Here is a 22,698-nt window from a genome sequence, read left to right on the forward strand (position 1 = left end):
ACGGCCATTGGGGCCAGTTTAGATTACATTATGGTGGAGGTCAGGTCAAGGTCAGGTCAAAGAAGGTCAAATTTCAAAGTTGATATTTTGCATAAAAGGGGTATCTATTCGATGCAGCTCATCACAGGAAATCCAATGGTGGCCTTTGGCTTGCTTTGTATGTTCTGTGACGGCTAAAAATTGAATTTGAAAATTTTACGTAATAAATTTTGAGTAGTTTTTTTTCCATAACTTTGCTAGAGATGGAGCTATCGAGTTTAAGTTTGGCATATCTAGAGCAGATAGTTTTATAACATATATTTCAGTTTTAATTTTGAAAGTTGTTGGTATTTTCGGGGTGTTAACTTCTATAGTTTTCTTTTGATGGTCAAAATCAATTTTTGTTTGGAAATAAGAGTTAGCAGTTTGGTAGCGCTGTTTATTTAACATCTTTTTGATCTGAATATTTTTTCGTTATCTTCAAAACTGTAAGCGTGACAGCTCTTCCCGCTAAACCTTTTATTGGGTCGAAAATGACAGAACATGGCATCCCTCTGACGTCATTTGTGACTAACCTTTCATAAGAGCTCTGGAAAAATTTGGTCACAAGGTGTAAAAATGATGCCCGGAGAGGTCTTGAAAGTTTGGTGGCGACATTTGCTATACTTTAGGGAGATATCGACTGAAAAGGAGAGAGGGGGCCGTTTCGCGCCGCCCTCCCCCTCAACGGGGCTTTCAGTTGCTGCTCTCACAGAACTCTTGGTTATATTACAACGTAGTGGAATTGCAAGTGGCAATATAAGCTTACTGCCAGCGCCGGACCAGAGTTTAAACATGCAGGATGAATTTTAACATTTATTTTTGAATTTTTAAACCGTTGAGCTTTTTAGAAGTTGTATGGACTGTTCAGCTCCTTTTTTGGTCCATCACAGCGGGCTTATATGTCACTACTCACTTGTCAAACAGAATCGAATTAAAAACTTTTTATTTGGTCTGGCTACCTCGCCAACTTCTTAACTGGATCGTTTAGTAGCTTTTGATTGGGCACTGCCCACGTTGTCTAGCTTTTCGTGTCATATACACTGTCGATGACACGAGAAGAGGCTGCTGACATCGTTTGTCGCGGTTGGATAATACCAATCCACGTCCCAGTGGCTGCTCGATCGCACTTTCCCTGGCCCACCTCTCCCACCAGGCGAGACTGCCCGGCACAGCCGTCGCCTCAGTGCCTCGGGCGGTGACCCGTTCAAAGGGGCTCACAATTCCTATGGTGCCGTGGCTCTCAAACCAATACAGAACAGTGAAACGCAAAGGCTCACTTTCCATATAAGGCGAACGGCTGATTCTGGCGCCGGGGCTTCATTCATGCTAAGGCGCCCAATCACAGCGCCGCATTTCAGTTAGTGTCGGGCGCAAAAGCTACTATGCTCCGCCCCTCCATCACGTGACCCTGCCCTCACGTGGCCTCAGTCACGTGGTGTTTCCACTTCTTGGCGCATGGCGGCGCTAGTCTCGCAGGGGCGGTGGTAGCTTGCTCCCCCACCGTCCGGGGGTGATGGGTAGCAACTGCTGGTGACTGTACTTTATACCCTACGTACATTTGCTCTACGTACTTTTGTCCGTGACGTACTTTTGTCCACACGTAGGGTAGACCGGGGCAAGTCGCTCCGCCGAGGTGAAACGCCTCGCCGATGTTTCTCGGAACTGGCAGGGTTCTGGGGAAAGATCCTCTCTTCTCACAAACGTGCACTATATGATCATTATATGAGCAGACTGGAAAGAAATTGTGATAACTCTCTAGGGAGATATAGCCAAAAATGTGTTTTTTGAGTGATTTTTATGTTTGGTTATCTGATAATGCATAATCGCGTTTTTTGTGGTCCACATCAAGTTAACAACTTTTATGTATTTCGAACAACTATTGTCTAACGCTTATGATGCCGGGTTGGTTCGTGTTAAATTATGTCTTGCTGGAGCGCAAGGCGTTGTTCGCTGACCGAACTACGTGATGGGGTAAAACGCCCCAGTAGGTCGCGGGCAAAAAGCCCCATGGGGCGTTTTACCAGTTACCTCATGTGTTGTTCGGACTACCCACTTCCTAATGTTTGGTAGCTGGCGAACAACAAGTTTCTATGCATTTATATGTATTTTTCTCAGCAACTGTATGGCAAGGGAAGTATATTGTTAACTGATTTGCATTGCAATAATTTATTATTTGGTCTTATGAGGCACGTGAAAAACATGCTCATACAATAGTGTCATAGCTGAACACCTGATAGGATGGAAGGTGCTAACTTCAGTGCCGTACCTCCAGCGGTCTAACGTATCTTTCATATAACATTTAGTCAACTACCATGTTTAATCTTTAAGCTAGAGTATGGGGCTTCTTGCCTCAGGCCGTGGGGCGTTTTGCCCTGGGGTTGGGGCAAAATGCCCCATTTGCAGTTGCTTCACAAATCACTTCCTAGCTGGGAGTCCGATCATAAGTGAAAGAATTTGAGGAGTGGAATTTAAAGTAAAATGTCCAAAGAACACATTGAGCACAGATTTGGCCTTCCAGGTGATGTGGGACAAAAGTTAGGTACCTATGTAGCAAAATAAGTTATCTGGGGCTAATTAAAATGGGACTATGAGTAATATCTTCGTGGGTCTCTTAACTCTCATTTCATAAGTAGCTTCCCGGTACTCCTTTGGGACACACACCTCGTATATAAGGAACTTTGCCCGCAGTTTCCAGTACGGCCTTTCTGGATCGGCCAGTGACTGGATATGCTTGAGGATTGTGTTGTTGTCTGTTTCTGATCAGCTTACTATGCTACTATCTATGATATAATTAACCCGCGCCCTGCTTGGGGGTGTTTGAACACCCCCCTTTTGGTTTTTCGCGAATATCTCAAAAACGGCGGCGCGGAGCGCCGCCGTTTTTTGTACACCTTATCATACATCAATTCTACACATGCTGTGAAAATTTCAGACCAAGTTCATTCAAGGTCAGGTCACCAGGTCACTTGAAGTGACCTCACCTCGTAAAAAGTTTCAATGTCTGTCATAGCTACACCGAGTGACCGATCGCTTTGAAACTTTCAGCGATTGCTAAAAGTAATGGCATGTACAAACTGTTTATCTCAGAATTTTGATATCGATGACCTAAGGTCAGGTCAATTTTGCGACCTCCCCATTATAAGTCAATGGGGGAAAAATTGAAATGCGCCTCTATTGGACGAAAGACATTATAAACACTCCCAAACACCGAAGTACAAGTGGTTTAGACACACTGAACATGAAAATGGTGTCCGTGACCCTTGTTTATGCCCTGAGGTCATCTTAGGACACGAATGGTATCTAACAGTTTTTCGCAGATAACTTTTGATAGAGGCATGTTAGAGCGATGAAAACGCCTTATATGTGTTCAGCTCGACGATACGGATCGACTGATATGCAACATGACCCTTTCCGGTCAGGTCATGACCTTGACCTGAGGTCAAATTTTCAAGTTGACCTTTCAAGGTCAAGTTATAGTTCATTCGATGCGTCTTGACGAGAGGAACACGATGCCGGTAAAGTAAGCTCGTACAAGGCTTGAGTCAAAAGTTATTGCAGAAAAACTGTTCCCGAAAAAAATCGGCTATTTTTGCAGTTTTTGCCCCCTGCAGGCAAAACCGTTGAGTTAGGTCAAATTTTAGAGAATTACTCAGAAAGGGCGTTAATAGGGCTATCGAATGCGCTTTTCCGCGGCGCTATAGCTCTATTGGTTCCCGAGTTATGCGTTGGGTTCTTGGAAATTTTCGACATTCGACCTGGAAATCGGCGAAATGTTGCCTTCAATGACCTCTGGTGACCTGACATTTGACCTGACCAAAAAATTGACCGAAGTGATTTCGTCATTATTTTTTACGCTCTTTCGAATGCCGCCTTTCGCGTATCGCTACGTGGCCCAGGAGCCGAGTTACAAGGGGGGGGTGTTCAAACACCCCCCCCCCCCCCCAGCAGGGCGTGGAAATCCAGGACCCCCAGCCGGGCGCGGGTTAATAGATAAATAATAGACAAATATAAAAGATAAATAGATATCTTACTGTATGTATCCAAGAATGACTCCGTTGCTGTCCGTGTGTAATTGTGGTGTCCGTTTGTGTCAGTGCGTCTCTGGTCGTGTTTGTGGCTGAGTCAGCGTTCTCTGACCCAGCTGCGTCTCTGGTCGTGTTTGTGGCTGAGTGCGTTCTCTGACCCAGCTGCGTCTCTGTCAGGCTGGGGCTGGACGGCCCCTCAGACCACCACCGGACGCGTCTGTCTGATTTTGTACGGCATCCTGGGCTGCGCCGGCGGCATCCTCTTCTTTAATCTGTTCCTGGAGCGGTTCATCACGCTGCTGAGTCACGTGATGCGTCTGTACCACCGGTGGCAGTTGGAGCGGCAGCCGGGCGCCGGCTCTCGGCCGGCCTCTCGGCTCTCGCGGCCCGACAGCGGCTGCTCGCAGCCCTCCTGCACCGCCAAGTGGAAGCCGTCCGTGTACTGGGTGCTGCTGTACCTGCTGGTGTGCACCAGCCTGGTGCTCCAGCTGGGCGCCGCGCTCTACGCGCACATGGAGCGCTGGGACTACGTGCGCGCGCTCTACTACACGTTTGTATCTTTCGCGACAATCGGATTCGGGGACATGGTAGCCGGCATCCGGCCGGACCCGTTCTACGGCGCCGCCCACTGGTACGGCGTGGCCAACTTTACCATCACGGTGGTTGGTGTCTGCTGCATGTATTCACTGTTCAACATCGTCTCCATCATCATCAAGCAGCTGCTGAACTACTTAATCCGGCGCGCGGACGGCTGGTGCGTGCCGTCGGCGCTGCGGCCGCTATCGGCCAAGGTGGGCAACTCGGGGGGCCGGCTGGCCAGCCTGCCGACGCCGCGCCGCTCACCCGACGCGCCGCCGCTCAAGTCGGCCTCTTCCAGGGAGGAGCTGGACGCCGGCGCCGCCGACGGCGTCATCTTTCCCCGCGAGCTGCTACACGCTAACCGGGTGAGCTCTCTCTCTCTCTCTCTCTCTCTCTCTCTCTCTCTCTCTCTCTCTCTCTCTCTCTCTCTCTCTCTCTCTCTCTCTCTCTCTCTCTCTCTCTCTCTCTCTCTCTCTCTCTCTCTCTCTCTCTCTCTCTCTCTCTCACTCACTCACTCTCTCTCTCTCACTCACTCTCTCTCTCTCACTCTCTCTCTCTCTCTCACTCACTCACTCACTCACTCACTCACTCTCTCTCTCTCTCTCTCTCTCTCTCTCTCTCTCTCTCTCTCTCTCTCTCTCTCTCTCTCTCTCTCTCTCTCTCTCTCTCTCTCTCTCTCTCTCTCTCTCTCTGATTTCTGTGTCTGTATGTTATGTCACTTATGTGTGTATGTATGTAGGTAGGGTATGTATACGAGTATATGTATGTAGGTATGTAGGTATATATGTATGTACTATGTATGCATGTAATATGTATGTAGGTATGTATTTTCCCCTTCCCCTTCGAGCTGCCAGCGAACATAAAAATACCAATAAATATGCTCTGCGTAACCAACCTCGGTGCAAAGCCTACAACCAAATCCTTCCAGGAAAACACTGTAGCTGTACGAACAGGAGCTATTGTTATATTCAGCCCAAATGAAGACGACACAAACACACCAGCAACTAAGCAAGTATACAAGTCTCACCAAGACTGCCCTGCTATCGGGCCGCCACCTTTCCCCCCGTGCGGCGCAATGGTGTCCCCACCCAAACTAGAAACCCTGGCGTGTGTGTCCTCACCCGGAAGAAGTTCTAGCTAGAAAAAAAACGGGGACCTAGCTGGGGAAAAAAACACATTTTGTGAAAAAACACTTCTTTATTTGAGAGTGTGGTGCGTGTAAACAGAAAGCCCCAAAAATGGTGGTGGGTGGGTGGGAAACGCAAAAACACTTCAAAACGAGAACACTGTTGACCTGCGTCAGACCGGGTGGCTTAGAACAGAGTGACCACGCAAACGCAGTCAAACCCCGCGCCGCCACCGTCACGTGACATGAACCGATCCACCAATCAGAGGAGGCCGCCGCCTCAGCGGCCTTGCCGCTCGGGGCGCGTATTCGCCAAGTGTATTACACGAATCGGCCCACCAACTAGCGACATCTCTAGGCTAGATTTGAGTTGAGACTTTTTCCAGTTATATATGGCTAAAAGCTGGCAGCTGCCCCCCCCCCTGGCAAACTCGTGGGGGGCAAAAGTATCTTTTTGCCCCCCCCCCCCATAATTTGTGACAAAGCTTAGACAAATCATATACCTGATTATTCTGTTCGATCATCTGAAGATGTAACCAGATGCCCATATACTTTATCATACGTTGCCTTTCTTAAATGGCAAGCGTTCACGTTCAATTGAAGTTTTCCTCTCTTCAACCTAGTTTTGGAGGCATTATAAGCGTCAACGTGACGCAGCGGCAACCCAGGCCTTCAGTGACCGCTTACGGGGGCGACGGATACGGGGTGGCAGAGGAGGCATCGTTCCCTAAGAAACTTTTGGAGGAGGGGCAAACGTATATTCTTGCCCCTCCATAATTTGCGCCCTAAACATGAGGAAAATTTCCATAACCTGATATTGCAGCTATGCGCTCCTACAATTTGTCCAACGGTGCCTTTTGAATATGTGTAAATGCTAACAATTTCCGCTTTTTATCATTTTTTTTTTTGTCTTTTCAGATTCGATTTATAGATGTGTGCAAGAGACGCAACTCATACCTTCAGTGGTCGTTTGCCTCTATTTTGTACCTACATGAGTGCCAAATCGCAAGCGAGCGGAGACGGAAGCACTAGCCATTCGCTTGCGGGTAGTTAGGACTGATGAGCGCTCGTAATAAGCCACTCCCCTGATTTTTTTTCGAGCGCAACAGTTTCCAGCGCATAAAATGGTAAACGCCGAGGTAGTACACATTGACGACATTGACCAATGCACGGTATGGTATGACACCCAAAGGCCAGTCATCAGAGATCTGCTTTGGGCATTCGGAGGCTTGTGTGGGGCCAGTGTGAAAACTGGATGTTCACAGTTCAGCATCCGCATTATTTCAGTTTTCACTATTAAAAAAGTAAAAATTAATGTTGGAAACTTTTGAGGGTTAGGGCACTGATCATTAGTGCCCCCCCCCCCTCTGTCTAAAGGCTGACTATAGAATAAAGAGCATCAAAAACGAACAGTAAGCAGCGGAACACCTTCAATTAAGGGGGGGATGGGGGCACTGCCGACTTTTGGTCCCATTCTTTCCATGCAACGCTCACAGGGCTAACGTTAAAATGCCAAAATCAAAGGGGGCACGGTGCCCCGGTGCCCTCCCCGTTCCGCCGCCTATGAACACGAAAGCAAAATCTGAGGCATTTTGGAAAAATGAGTATGCCCCGCAGCGTCCGATAACTACCACCTTCTAGTGGGTCAAGCCAACGGGGCCCAAGTCTATAATGGCACTTAACGATAGCACTAACCTTGTCTCACTTTTTGTTGAAGTCTGTTCTGAATGCTTTCGGCCACAGACTGGCTGCACTGAGGTCGTTTGGTATGTGCAACTGTAATTAAAGCCACCTGAGGCACCCTGTCCCTGACACCAGGCTGAAGCTGGGTTGGAAATGCTTCGTCTTTGCAGATATCACTGGCCGCTGATTCTCGAGTGCCCGAACCGGTAGATGTCGTGGCAAAATTTGGTGTGATAATTTGGACCTTACCGCAGTCAGCGCACCCTAAAGTCCTAATAAAGAAACGCCCTACCCAGAACTTCAGGATTCTCGTTCCAGTCCACCGTTCCTTCACCCCAGCTCACCACCACGCTCCCTCACCTCAGCCCTCCGTCGCCAGCTTGACGAGCGTTTGGGCCTTAGTTAAGCCTTGCTGTAGGCTAACTGTATAAACCCATCGAGACAGCCCGTCTCGGTGAGCTTAGTTGGCAAACTACTGCCTTGGGGAGGGTTTCTGGCGGATCGCTGTCCCAATAGGTTTAGATGCGACCGACTGTCTCTGAATGTTTGAGCGGTCTCCTCCCGCTGTGAGTTAGTTTCAGTTGATATCTGTCTCAGAAATACTTTTTAAAGGAAGGTTAAACGGAAATCGAACGTAAAATGAACAGAGAAAATGGTAACGAGTTACCTCATTGAAGAATAGCGCTCGCCTACTTCAAAAGGTTTGGAACCGTTCTTCAAAATCTGATATGCGATCAGGTCACAACTTTTTCCATTGGAGCTTTTTTCTAATACAGCAATACGAAAAGCGTTACATCGTCCACTGGCGGATCCAGGGAGCGGGCATTTAAAGCAAATATTTACTCTCCCTCCCCTGGCCCCTGCATCGCCCGAAAGAGACAAAACGTACCTTATGTTTCCTAATGATAACACTTTTATCAGGATTTTTTTTTTTTTTGCTTTATACTGTTCAGCAGTAGATCCGTAAGGAATCGAAATCCGAGGAGTTTTTTGATTTTGGATACTTTTTTGGGGGGGGGGGTATGTCCCCTACAGCGTCGAAAACGCCTTTCTGGATCTGCCTATGACATCATCTCGACTGGGATCTTGCCCCCCCCCCCACGCCAAAATCGAATCCGCCGCCACTGGCAAAAGAACTGGCTGCAGTTTGATTGCAGTCTGTACCCAAACTACCAATCTGTTGATAATCGTCAAAGTCGGAAGAGCTATTATGAAACACACTCGAATGACAACGGATTCCTGTATTAGTTCATCGATGACAGCCCTCCGGGATAGCCCGCCGTGAGCATGCAACTTAACAATCAGTCCCGAGTTATCTTCATATACGTCTAATATAAATATTTTTGACTTTAACTAGATTCCAATTAAGGGATTTATCCCCCTGGCGGCAAATATGTAAAAGCTATAGTTAGGGCATTGCTCCTATACATAGATGACGCTCCGTGACGGCTGGAAATGGAGAATTTCGTCCCGTGATACGCTAACAGCTATGCCAAGATGTTCTTTTTGTGCATGGTGATTCTTACACGAAAAACTATCTAATGGCCTGCTAACCAGCGTGTGATTTTTTTTACTTTTCATCTTAGTTTTCGCTACTTTTAGGTACTTTACCTTGCCAAGTGCCCACCTACTATCAAAAGATCAGCGCCGCCCCTGTCATATCCAGCAGGAGTTGCGTGCTATCACCCATTGGCAATGAGAAATATTGATCAATGGCCATCGCCCAGCACCATTTGTCTCCATTGGCTACGCCCGCATAGTATGCACTATGCATTAGTGATGTCAATCACAGAAAATCAGAACACCGATACCAAACCAAATACAAACCTAAACCATTGGAAAATACCGAAAGCGAACCGATCGGTTGGACTGCAAATATTTCTCTTATGCAACATGTTCATTAGAAGAATACTTACCTCTGATTTCTTAGGTGCACGCCGTTGCAAATGTATCCAAAAAACATATAATGACAGATGACACAAAAATTGAAGTCGCCGAGTGGATTCGAACCACCAACCTCCTTATCACCAGCTCATACGTTCGGTCCTCGCCCTTGGTGGAGTCTATTGAAGCCAGGTTTTAAGTTAACGATATTTAAGCTGCCTTAGATGTGTTGTCGCGGTGGCGAAGTGGTTAGTTAGAGTTCTTAGTTTTATTCAAAATCAATAAAACGTGAATTTCGTTAGAAAATGGTAACTTTTACTTCCGTTTAAAATTTGTATAACATGTAGTATTTGGGCTGTAAGCGAATTCCAACATTATAACGCCATTCTTGAGGGTGTTCAGCGGTTCTAAGAGCAATTTCATCTAGTTCTGTACAGCCATGACGACTTTATAGATAAAAATTATCAGAATGGCAACGTGGGGTTATTTGGCCGGGACTAGCGGGGCAACTTGGCCGATGCGCTCAGAGTCACTATGCTGGGACGGCCGAGTCGTCACGGTCAATTATACCATAAAGGACATAATTCATGACCAACTTTGACTACCTTGATGCCATATTTCCTATTGGACAGCTGTAAGGGCATGTGACGTCATCAACGGTTACTAGGGTGGCACTTAATTTCGACTTTTTTAATTTCAACCGGGACGGGTAGCCATATTGTTCTACCTCACGAAAAAATGATCTGTATGAAATTTTATCAAAAAATATTTATATTTAGAGGTAGCTCAATGGGGTCATACTTGGTACATATTGACAAAACGTATATTGTGAACGGGGATTCAGATGTGCGTCGCGCCTTTCCAAGCATTGTCATATTTGAGCTGTAACACGTTTAAATGAATGATAGATGCCTTCCTACTTGTTTCACAACCACAGTGTTTCTCGCCGCAAACGCGCTGTGACGCAATGCATGATTCAACCAATGGCCGTTCAGCGTAGTTAAGCTTATTTTGTTCGGTGACGGTAGCTCGCTGCCAGGTGTGCAGCTTCAGCTCTTCTCTCGTATTACGATGGTTGGGAAGGGTCACGAGACTGCTAGCACTTACCGGGGTTACATGAGGAAATAAATGCGTATCAGGAATGGTTTTTCTTCGCTGAGTATTGTGAACCGTTTGTAATACGCATTTACTCTGCTCATGTATCCCCGGTCACTGATGCGGAGGGGGACACTGCAAGTGTACGGCCACAGGGCAGGTCTCCGTGTCTTCGTGATGTCAGGGAGAAGATGTGCACGTGAAAAAGATAAGTTGTGTTTTGCTTAGCCATTTCAGAACATTTTTCGCTAGCCAGGCACAAACTGACAGGCCGCAGCAAACGCTGTTCTAGAATTTCTCGATGAGTGAGAGTTGAAGGATTGAGTGAAAGCGCTCAGTTTTGACACAAGTGCATCGAACACCGGCCTTAATGCAGGAGCCTGCACGATCATCGAGCAGCGGCTCGAGCAGGACTTGCTCCACCTGACTTGCCACAACATTTACGAGTTTGTTCTATAAAGACATTTTCAGCCTGCCTCGGCCCGTCCAGCGGCCCGGACGTTGTTTTGTTTAAGCGCTTCCATAAAAATTGGGCGTCTAGATAAAACGAACTACGAAGCCATAAACCTTCAAAAACTGAGACATGTCCCACCTCCACAACCCGCGTGATGCTCTTGCACAGTTCGGTCACATATCCTTGACCACCAGCACTCACCCGACAACCGTGAGATGCTGGAGCTGGCCATCACTGTCCTCGGTGGTGCTCCGAAACGAGGTATGAAGATCGCTCGCCCCGATATGCTCCATGTGTGCTGGTTGACCAATGCCATTTACGCTATGAAGCTTTACCTCTTTCGAGCACAATCCCGGCTCACTACGACTAAGAAGAAGAGCCTCCAGCCGCCAGCGAATCGTGACCTTTGTGGTAACAACGTAGTTTTCGGCTCGATTCAATGCACCGCTTCTGGCGTCTGCACCAGCGCAAGATCTCGACTTCCTCAAGTCCCTCCTGGAGTACGAATTGGACGAATTGGTGTTCGAATTGGTGTCCAAGGCGACAGCCATTGCCTTCAGCCGTCACCTCTGGTATCTAAATGAGAGGCTGGTCGCCCTCAACTTCTAATGGAGGAGATAACGATCGCTGCCACTAAACGTGAGATGGCTGCATCGTTACGAGAGAAGGAGAGGGCCGAGTACCCCTCCCCCCCCCCGTCGAGCCCATGGTTGAATCTACATACTATACTATAGCTTCAGTCTCTAGCAAGTCCACGGCAGACTTCGTCATATCACAACTGGCTTCACAAGCTTTTTCAGCATCCTCGGTATATGGACACCGACTTCCTCTTGAAGGATCCGATTCTTAGGAAGGTCAAGCCAATCTACAACGCCACCATGCGCTACATGAGGTCTCTTCACGCCTCTACGACTTCGCGGAACGAGGCATTTTGTTGATGGCCAGGAAATCGATCTGACCCCCACGAAGGATAAAGACTAACAACAGCTCCTCATGTAGGTCGTCGAGGAGCAAGACGCAAGCATTCTGACACACGCAAGGCGATCGAAACTTCTAAGTAGGCAAGACTAGCCGACGAATGATGTGTACAAGTGTTGGCTGATTACGGATGATACCGCTTTCTCTTTTCATGGGCAATTACCTTCAAAAGAAATATATACCTCATATAACTATTCTATTTTATGTACCTATATATCTGAGCTTTAGGTGCTGAAGTGTTTCAATTAAGTCTTGGCAACGTCCAATGTCATTGTGAACATCAGAAATACACGTGGAAATTAAAATTTCGGCAAAGTTGTGTTTTTCACAAAAATGCGAACTTTGACCTGGTTGAGCTACCTCTAAATAAACATATTTTCCAAAAATATTTTACACACAACGTTTTCTCGGGTGGTAGAACAGATTGGCTGCCCGTCCCGTTGAAAATTCTCAAAACGAAATTTTAGCCCCGTTTTAGTGCCACCCTAACGGTTACCTAACGTTTTTTGCTAATAAATACTTACAGAAAAAGATATAGCCGCGCAAATGGTCTCATTGTCCCCCCCCCCCACTCAAAAATCCGTGGCGACGCCCCTGTTCAGCTCGTCAAGGCGCATCGAATGATATACATGATGACCTTGAACTCACATAACCTTGAGGTCAAGCGACCTGAGGTAACGTGACCTGCAGCCAACCTTTGACCTTGACCTGTCGAGGTCAACACATACATGTTTCGATGCGGAATGACGAGAGAATTACGATGGTACTTCTAGTTTTGGCCTAGCTTGATTACTTCAAATTTCAAAAGCTATTCGTAAAAAACTGTCATCGCATCTAGAGCCGCTATTTTGACTATTTTCGACCCCTGTGACGGCTGAGTCAACCTCCAAAATGCTTCAAATGCGTCGTAGGACACGCGTCATTGCTGAATGTGAAGCTGAATCGCCGATAACAAAAATCATGGCCTCAAACTAACACCGGCCAAATTGCCCCACACCCCTGGCCAAATAACCCTGCTAGTGGAGCAATTTGGCCGCTTTGCAGACCTTTGTAATACGTCACAATTTCAGTATAAGTAGTCACCCTATCATTTTAAGCTTACTGTCCAGGAAAGTAAAATGCATGCCACACCTGTCAGCGTTGAGAAAATGCAGAAAGGTGCTGTCGATTTTTAGTTACATGGTTTTCTAAAAAAAGCGGCCAAATTACCCCACTCTCCCCTAGTTTAAATACATAGGTTTGACGTACATCTCGGAAAAGTGAGATACGGCCAGAAATGAGCGTGGGTCCCTCCGTTCTGGAGATTCTGATCGGTGCCGATTGAAATAATTTGCCGTACATATCTTGGCTTATTGACGACCGATTGACACAGGACAAACAACGATCGATACCAAATGGCTGTGGGGGGGGGGAGAAGAGTGGCAAGTTTTGGCAGGAGAAGAGTGGCAAGTTTTCCTACCCGACGAACCCGGAATTATCCCGAAGGGGGAGTAGAGTCGGGGGGAACTGGGGGGGGGGGGGCGGTAGTAGAGTGGCAAGTTTCCCTACCCGACAAAACCGGAATTATCCTGAAATGGGGGGCGGGAGTAGAGTGGCAAGCTTTCCTACACGACGAACCCGGAATTATCCCGAAGGGGGGGGGGGGCGGTAGTAGTGGCAAGTTTTCCTACTGCAAGTACCAAGCGAATACCAAGTACATTGTTAAGTACCGAGTACTTTTGCAAGTACCAAATAAGTACCAAGTACTTTTGCAAGTACCAATTTAGTACCAAGTACTTATGCAAATACCAAGCAAGATCCAAATACTTTGGCAAGTACCGAGTACTTTTGCAAGTACCAATCAAGTACCAAGTACTTTTGCAAGTTCAGCAAGTTTTCCGCGAATATCGAAGCTTCTAGACGTCCGATCGTCACCGGAAAAACACCAATCGATCCCAAATTTTCTCCCAAATCTTTTTGTGGCCAAAGTGACGCGGAGCGAGCGCAGGATATCTTGTTTAGTTATTTATTAGAGTAGGATTCCGGATTTTTTGAAGCGGTCAGTTTTTGCAGCGAGCTTTTTCTCTTAGGGCCTGCGAGATATCCGCGGAAATACCTACATACATCTCTTCAACATTGCGCGCCTCACAGGAATGCGACTGAATCACGTGCGATTGTGAGCGAGGAACCTTCAGTTTGAAGATTCGGCTGTAGAATATGTAGTTTTAAATGCGTAGGTTTGACGTACATCTAGGAAAAGTGAGATACGGCCAGAAATCAGCGTGGGTCCCTCCGTTCTTAACCCGGCAGGCGGTGGGCGTCCCGGCCACCTTCCGCGCGGTGGGGGGGGGGCATTTTTGTCCCTCCCCCCGTATATCCGAAACTACTCGACGGATCCGGAAAATTCAAACGGGGTTCGATAGCCCTGTCAAATTTGTCGCAGGAAACCAAATTTCATTGACCTCGTGGTCACCGATGACGTCACAGGTCAGGTCAAAGATAAAATGTTTCGCCGTTCACGGGGCTTCTAGGGAAAGCGCTATAACACCGAGTAAACGCATTTTGTCGAAAAGCAGCGATAGGGCGTCAGTTGTCTAGTACATATGTTGCTATTAGAGGTCACTGGTCATACCAGGTCAGGTCACAGGTCAGGTCACCAAGGTCACCACATGAACACAACTTTACTAAGGTTGTGCGATGCATGTTTTATGGGCAGTTTTTCATTTCCAACTCAATGGTGTTGGTTATAAGACCATCAGGTACGGTTTAGGTCACTTTCTGGTGGAAGTCAGGTCAAGGTCAGGTCAAAAAAGGTCAAATTTCAAAGTTGATATTTTTGCATAAAATGGGCATTGATTCGATGCAGCTCGTCACGGGGAGTCTAATGATGGTCTTTTTTTTGCGCTACGAGGTCTAGAATTACTAAAAATTGAGCTTGAAAATTTGACGTCATCAATTTTGAACAGTTTTTTCGCTATAACTTGGCCAAAAAAGAGGTATCGATCTCAAATATTTGGTATGTAGATAGAAAACGGTAGGGACTATCAGATATATGCATTTTTTCGAAATTCAGAAACTTTTTGCATTTTTAGGCTATTATATTAAAAAAATCTATTTTTTGATTTTTGGGGGTCAAAATCCAAAAAATTCAAACTATCTTCTGTATCTCTAAAGCTGTAGGCCTGACAGCTCTTCTCGCTAAACCTTTTTTGGGTCGAAAATGGCAGAAATGACGTCACTCTGACGTCATTAGCGTCCAACCTATCATAGCCTTTGGAAAAAGTTTTGGTCACAATGTGCAATAGCTATTCACGGGAGGGTACTGAAAGTTTGGTGACGATCGGCAAGGCGGTTCTCGAAATATATCGTAAAAACTAAAGGGGGGGGGCAAAAAAAATGCCCCCCCCACACTGCCTGCAAGGTTAAGATTCTGATCGGCGCCGATTGAAATAATGCGCCGTGCATATCTCGGCTTATTGACGACCGATTGACACGGGACAAACACCGATTGATAACAAATGGCTGTGGGGGGGGGGGGAGGCGGGAGAAGAGTGGCAAGTTTTGCTACCCGACAAACCCGGAATTATCTCGGGGGAGTAGAGTTAGGTGGGGAACTGGGGGGCGGAAGTAAAGTGGCAAATTTTCCTACCCGACGAACCCGGAATTATCCCAAAGCACAGTGATGCAAATGGGGTTCACGACTGGCCATAAATACGAAAAAGGCCCAAAATTCAAGTTCACTTAATCGAATAAATCGTAATATGGTCAGTCAGGCAACTGGCTGAGGTGTCTGAAAAAGTATGATTTTAATGTTTTTGTCAAAACCGACCTCGTGTAGGATTGTCAGAAGTCGAGACATTTTCGATGTCGTAAAATGACTGTCAGGTACTTGAAATTCAAGTGCCGCTAGCGTGCGTTCATGTCATACAAACTGCAAAAATTATACATGAAAATGAACCCCGAAACCTGCTGCTTCTAATGCCACGTCATAAAAAGCCGTATCTATTTTGGTTTGGCGGTGAGCTAACTATTTGTAATCATGTTGCAACCGCAGTTTTTTACCAAAAATATTTGCTTTCAATTCACCTACAGCACTTCACACAGTGTGTGCCCGTTAGTGCACCATATCATAGCATTCCCTAATCATTTCTGAGTCGCATAGTGAAAGAATTAAGGCGCTAGCACAGGGCTGACCGGCGCTACAGAAGTTTTCATCCGCACGGTCGGGTGCCGCGGCACAGGCAGCGGGCGGCCCGGGCGGCCGCGCCGCCGCGCCGCCCGGACGCCGCGCGGCGGCACCCACCCGCCCACTGCGCGCCCACTGCGGCACCCGACCGCCTGGACAAAAACCTCTGTAGCGCCGGTCAGCCCTGTGCTAGCGCCTTAATTCTTTCACGATGCGACTCAGAAATGATTAGGGAAGGCTATGGTATGGTGGACTAACGGGCACACACTGTGTTAAGTGCTGTAGGTGAAACGAAAGCATTTTTTTCTTAGTAAAAAACTGCGATTGCAACATGATGACAAATAGTCAGATTACCGCCAAAGTGAATGAGACACGGCTTTTTGTGACCCGGTATTAGAAGCAGAGACTTTGAGGATCATTCCCATGCATAATTTTTTCAATTTGTACGAAATGAACGCAAACCAGCGGCGTTTGAACTCGCGAGTGTCTGACCGTCATTTTACGACCTAGAAAATGTCACGACTTCTGACGATTATACACGAGGCCGGTTTTGACAAAAACATGAAAACCATGTGATTTCAGATGCCCCAAACATTTGTCTACTCGGCCATATCGCAATTAACTCGATTTGGTAAACTTGAGTTTTGGGTATTTATTGCCACTCGTGAACCCCATTTGCATCACTGTGCAAAGGGGGGAATAGAGTGGCATGAGTTTCCCTACACGACGAACCCGGAATTATCCCGAAGGGGGGAGTAGAGTGGCAAGTTTTCCTACCCGACGAGCCCGGAATTATCCCGAAGGGCGGCGGGAGTAGAGTGGAAAGTTTCCCTACTGCAAGTACCAAGTACATTGGCAAGAACCGAGTACTTTTGCAAGTACCAAGCAAAATAACCGATTTTTTCGGAAACAGTTTCTCTGCAATAACTTTTGACCCAAGCCTTGTACAAGCTTACTTTTACCGGCATCGTGTTCCTCTCGTCAAGACGCATCGAATGAACTATACCTTGACCTTGAAACGTCAACTTGAAAATTTGACCTCAGATCAAGGTCATGACCTGACCGGAAAGGGTCATGTTGCATATCAGTCGATCCGTATCGTCGAGCTGAATACATCTAAGGCGTTTTCATCGCTCTAGCATGCCTCTATCAAAAGCTATTTGCGAAACACTGTTAGGTACCATTCGTGATCTAAGATGACCTCAGGGGCATAAACAGGGGTCACGTACACCGTTTTCATGTTCAGTGTGTCTAAACCACTTATAATTCAGTGTTTGGGAGTGTTTATAATGTCTTGCGTCCAGAAGAGGCGCATTTCAATCTTTCCCATTGACTTAGGGGAGGTCGCAAAATTGACCTGACCTTAGGTCATCTGTATCAAAATTCTGAGATATATATTTTGTACATGCTATTGCTCTTAGCAATCGCTGAAAGTTTCAAAGCGATCGGTCCCTCGGTGTAGCTATGGCAGACATTGAAACTTTTTATGAGGTGAGGTCACTTCAAGTGCCTGGTGACCTGACCTTGAATGACCTTGGTCTGAAATTTTCACATGTGTAGAATTGATGTATGATAAGGTGTACCAAAAACGGCGGCGCGGGCGAAAAACCACAAGGGGGTGTTCAAACCCTCCCCCCCCCCCCCAGCAGGGCGCGGGTTAAGATACTCTAATGTGAATATTCCCAAGGAAGTCCCCATTAAGCCCAGTGGCGGCATGTCTATACATGGAGATGATGGAGACCGACCATTATTTTAATGTCATGGGAGGTGATGTTGTTTGGTATAGGTATGTTGATGACATTCTGTTAGTTGTGCCAGACAATCTTGATCTTAGTGAAAAGATAGCTGAGCTGAACGCTGTCGAAAGAAGATCCAGTTTACATTAGAAGAAGAAACTAACAATACTCTACCTTTCTTAGATGTCCATATTGAGAGGACGCCCAGCGGCATCAGATACAAAGTGTACAGGAAAATCACGAACAAAGAGGACTATATTCATTTATTTTCAGCTCATAGCAGGGGAACGAAATCGGGGGTAGTGATTGGATTCTTCCTCAGTGCGATGAGACTATGTAGTCCCGAAAATCTGAAGGAAGAATGTGATCATATCACTGACGTTTTTAGAAGTTTGAGGTACCCCAGGGCATTTATAATTGAATGCTATAATAAGGCACAAAGGATCAAGAATAGGACGGGAAACGAAACAAACGGAAATACAAAGAACGCTATAGTTGTAATATCCAGATCACAGAATTGTGAAGCACTAACCCGGTTTACATAGCATATTTGACGAGGCTCTAGCCCGTTAATTTGGCGATAATTTCGTTGCAGTGGTCTTCAAATATTTAGAGGGGATCATTTTGTAAATTGTTAAGCACCATTGGCATCTTTTGCAACATCACGGACGGAGATATAAGCTTACAACAAACCCTATGTAAACGCGTCTATCATCAAAGATGTTGAAGTGCTCCGATATTCAGATTGTGGAAAAGACTGGGGAGAAGATTGGTCAGGTTGTAGCAAAAAAGAAAAAGTGTGACCGTAGTGAAACAAGTTTAGTGTACAAAATACCGTGCAAGGGGTGAACACTCGGTTTTGTATTTTGTGTGTTTTATATATATATTTGCACACTGATGAAGTAATATCGAAACCGGTTTGTGCAATATATTTGTTCACATTATCGCTTTTCACAAATGTGAATATTCCGTGTTCAGGCAAGTTCCGGCAGCCAAGCTAGGCGTTGTCTTGTGCAGGAGAAAGTGGCGAATTCGATAGGATATGTTTCCGAGTGGAAAAGTGTGGAAAACATTGTTGATTTCCTACATTTATTTAAAATACCATTCCTTCAACACGGTGTCTGTAAGGGTTTTCTGTAAATGGCATTTTTGTGACATACCTTAGTAAGGTTGTGGCATACTTTCTGTTTGCCATTCCATTCCTAATAAAAGTGCCTTTCAGAAGATATGCAACTTTAAGATTTCGCAAGAATAAAACCAACAGGACAGGACAATGAAATTGAGCTATACTTTCAGGCCTTACTGAGCCCATTGAGTAATCACGCATGAGTGTGAACTTTGGGCGCATTTTTCCAAGTCTTGCTGTGGAAATACACATGGTGTGTCAGAAGTGGAAATAGCCGCCCGGCTTTAGTTCTCCAGCCTTGTCAATAGATGGCAGTACCGCAATATGGGCGGCGGATCGTGCCATTGACGTCAAATTTTCGGTACCTGCTAAGAATTGAACGGCGGATCTTGTCATGCAAGAATCAAGTAAATCGGTCTACAACTTTTCTTACAACAGGGGTTTAAAGTCAAACACCCTGCCAGAGCGGCGGCGCGGCAGCCGGCGGCGGCCGTTACGCGCCGCCTTGGAGACTGCCGGCGCGGGACGGTTCCGACTTTGCATTGCACTAAAACCTGTTAACTGTTTGGAATAATTATCATAGCAAAATTTTCATTCAAGTGAGGAACAATCCAAGGGCAGGAAGCATGTATGTTTGTGTGCATACTGTGCAAGCCAAGAAGCTGCATTAGCAGATACTCGCTAATATTAGATCCAGCCAAGTCCAAACTCATTCCCACGGGATCTGTTTCAGGTGCGCCAACCATATTTATCGTTCGAGGGCGGATACAGTTGTAACAATACAAAAAATATATTTTTGCACAGCTCTATTCCTTGAATAATTCTCTTCAACGCCTTATTTCTAGTTAAGCGAATTAGTCCACCCTGGTTGAATAAATAAGGTGATTTCGCCAAAAGGTCGCGGAAAACCGACCGAATACGGCCGCGCTCAATGTTCATTTGGGCATGTATACTCTTAAAAACTGGCATTGGGCGGATAGGATTTTTCAAGTTTTGGCTCCAAAACAACGTATTCGGCACCCAAATACGTCCAAGTGATCCGCCTCCTTCCTAATTAAGCTCTAATTAGATAAAGTGACTCATAAGGAGCGAAAAAAGCGACAAAAAGCATGAATTTCCCTATGGCGGCGGGCTGCCGGGTTGCCAGACGGCGCACCGGCTATTTCCACTTTTGACACACCATGAGATAAAACAATGCCATATATGAAAAATTCAGACATTTCTTAGCCCCACTGACACACAAAAAAATAAACAAAAATCCAAAAAAGATTTGTGGAATTAAGACGCGCTAGATCGGAAAATCCCCACTGTGCATTGGTGGCTTTTCCGACTTTCAGATCGGGAGTTGCGTGTTTCTTTTTTCCAACCAAAGGAAGGCGCTATACCCGAAGATGCTTCTTGGTAAACAAACCAAACAAAAACAAACATAACCTAACCTCACCTGACCTAACCTACAACCTACAAACCTACAACCTACAACCTAACCTACAACCTAACCTACAGACCTACAACCTAACCTACAGACCTACAACCTACAAACCTACAACCTACAAACCTACAACCTAACCTACAACGCGCCAAAAAGTTCGGCCGGCGGCGGGGATCGAACCCTAGTTATTAGATCACGAGGCGAGTGTGCTCACCACTACACCACGCAGCCAGCTGGCCGGTGAGAGGTGTAAGTCACTTTTCAATGACGCAATGGGATATTCTCCGTATAGCGCCTTCCTTTGGGTGGAAAAAAGAATTACGCTCGGGAGTTATAGACGAAAAACTCCTAGTTCTGACCGTAGTGACGTCATAAATGACGTCACACAAGGTCAACAATGCAAAAGTGAAGTGTCGGACCTTGCAAGAAGTGCATGAAATCACGATACCATTTGCGCGATTAAAATAGTTTTAGATCATTCTAGGTGCGAAAATAACAGTTTCCATATTTCCCCATTGTCTTATAACGGTGAGGTCACGTGACCGATCTGACTTCATGTGACCTTTAGAAAGTTGACTGATATACAAGCTGTGAGACCTCTGGAGAATACTACGAATGCGTCCTGTAAGTTCCATCTTGGACAGCTATGGTCATTGATGTCCAAAACAATGTAAGCGCTTGTAAGGGAGAGGGTCGGATGAACCCTTTCTTCATATTTTTTTTTTTTCAAATGACTCAGTCTTCAGTGGAACTTTCAGTAACCCTTGACGTCACTAGACAGCTTTACCATGCCATTTGTATGCGCCCCTCCTGAAAGCACTAGCTATTAGAAACTATTATCGTAACGCAAAATAAGTGCGTTTATAGAAAGAACACTTTCCCATTTTTTCCATACTATGGAACAATAATCCACATGTTTCTTTAAAGAAATCAAAATTTAAAAAAATGGTCCCGAAGTCCAAAAATGCCAATGAAGAAAACTCGACACGTCATACCTACATCAAAAACAGTTTATTTTTCAGCATTTCAAAAATATATTAATCTTTGTTTCATTACAAGTTCAATGCCGTATAGCATTTGGCATTTGAATATCCGTCTTAGAGTTACACCCCACCAAACTTACCGCTTCCAGGAAAATCCAACAAATGTTGTACACTATAGGTAAAAAAAAAGGGTATCTGATCAGCCTTAAATTGGTACAGGCGAATTCAGAGCCCCCGATTGCCTTTGAGACGAATTTTCGTCAAAATCCGAGAGATGAGAGCAGAGTGTCAGATTAGAAAAAAGTAGTACGGTCTATCGTGGAATGCCCCTGCTATGACAGGCATTGAAACTGCTTCTGAGCGAGGTGAGGTCACTGGTCATGACCTGAACTTAAGTGACCGACGACCGTGTTCTAAAACTTTTACAGAATGTGCAGAAAAGAGGTACCATATGTGCCAAAAACGTCGAAGCTCTGCGCCGCCGTTTTTCTGATATTCGCAAAAAACCGGAGGGGTGATCAAAGGCCCCCCCCCCCTCAGTAGCCGCGGGATATGCATAGCAATACGATACTTGCGCCGAGCTTTGCGCAGGTGGCGGCCCGGAGCGTGTGCACTGGGCAGTCGGCCCGGAGCGTGTGCACTGGGCAGTCGGCCCGGAGCCTGACAGCTGCTCTCCGATCGACAGGTGTCGCTGGCCGTGATGCAGAAGCGGCTGTACGAGAGCGCGCTGCAGTCGCGGGCCAGTTCGGCGCTGGCCAGCGCGCGCGCCGCCGAGCACGAGCTCGACATGTCGGGCGTCAACATCAGCTCGCTGGGCTCGGTGGCCATTGCCAGCAAGAAGCTCGACGGAGAGGACTAGTGCGTGACCGCGGTGCGTGCTTACTAACTGGTGTGGCCTGTTCAGCGGACGGAGTCAGCCGCGCGTGCGGCCGGCCGACGGATGCCACCGAGTGGCAAGTGGCACGGTGCACCGTCCGGTCGATGGCGGCCGGCGGCGCTGGGGCTGCCGCCACCTGTCTGCCGGGGTGCAGCCCGCCCGTCCAGCACACCATTCTGATAGGCCGTGTGTGTGTGTGTGTGTGTGGGAGGGGGGGGGGGGTGTGCCGGTGCCGGTGCCGGTGCCGGTGCCGGTGCCGGTGCCGGCCCGATTCAGTGTCCTTGGCGGGTCTGCGCGGCCCCGGAGAGCTGGCCCAGCGAGCTCCGTCCGCAGACACACGCCAAACAATCCGACCAGACACTGTTCCAGTGGCAATGGCGGTACCATGTAATGGAACAATAGTCGTGTTTACATAGGGTTCCCTTAATCTTCCCCTATTTCTCCCCTATTTTCAGATCGAATTTTAGGCATCATAGCGCTCGCGTGTAACGTTGCTATGGACGCTATTGTTGTTAGAAGCATACTAAGCATCGTTTA

The 22,698-nt window shown here is 46.7% G+C and overlaps 1 protein-coding gene across 1 annotated transcript in view; it reads left to right on the top strand.

Annotated features, from left to right (window-relative positions):
* Positions 1-22,341, top strand: part of LOC122380662 (potassium channel subfamily K member 13-like) — a 30,271-nt gene extending 7,930 nt beyond the window's left edge. The window contains exons 2-3 of the mRNA XM_043364026.1: positions 4,224-4,990; positions 21,970-22,341. Of these exons, the coding sequence (XP_043219961.1) occupies positions 4,224-4,990; positions 21,970-22,143 (941 nt within the window). The 3' untranslated portion in view covers positions 22,144-22,341. The remainder of the gene's footprint in view (positions 1-4,223; positions 4,991-21,969) is intronic.
* The last annotated feature ends 357 nt before the right edge of the window (positions 22,342-22,698 follow it).

Source organism: Amphibalanus amphitrite, unplaced genomic scaffold, assembly GCF_019059575.1.
Source record: "Amphibalanus amphitrite isolate SeventyFive unplaced genomic scaffold, NRLGWU_Aamphi_draft 000103F_arrow, whole genome shotgun sequence".
Taxonomy (NCBI): Eukaryota; Metazoa; Arthropoda; class Thecostraca; order Balanomorpha; family Balanidae; genus Amphibalanus; species Amphibalanus amphitrite.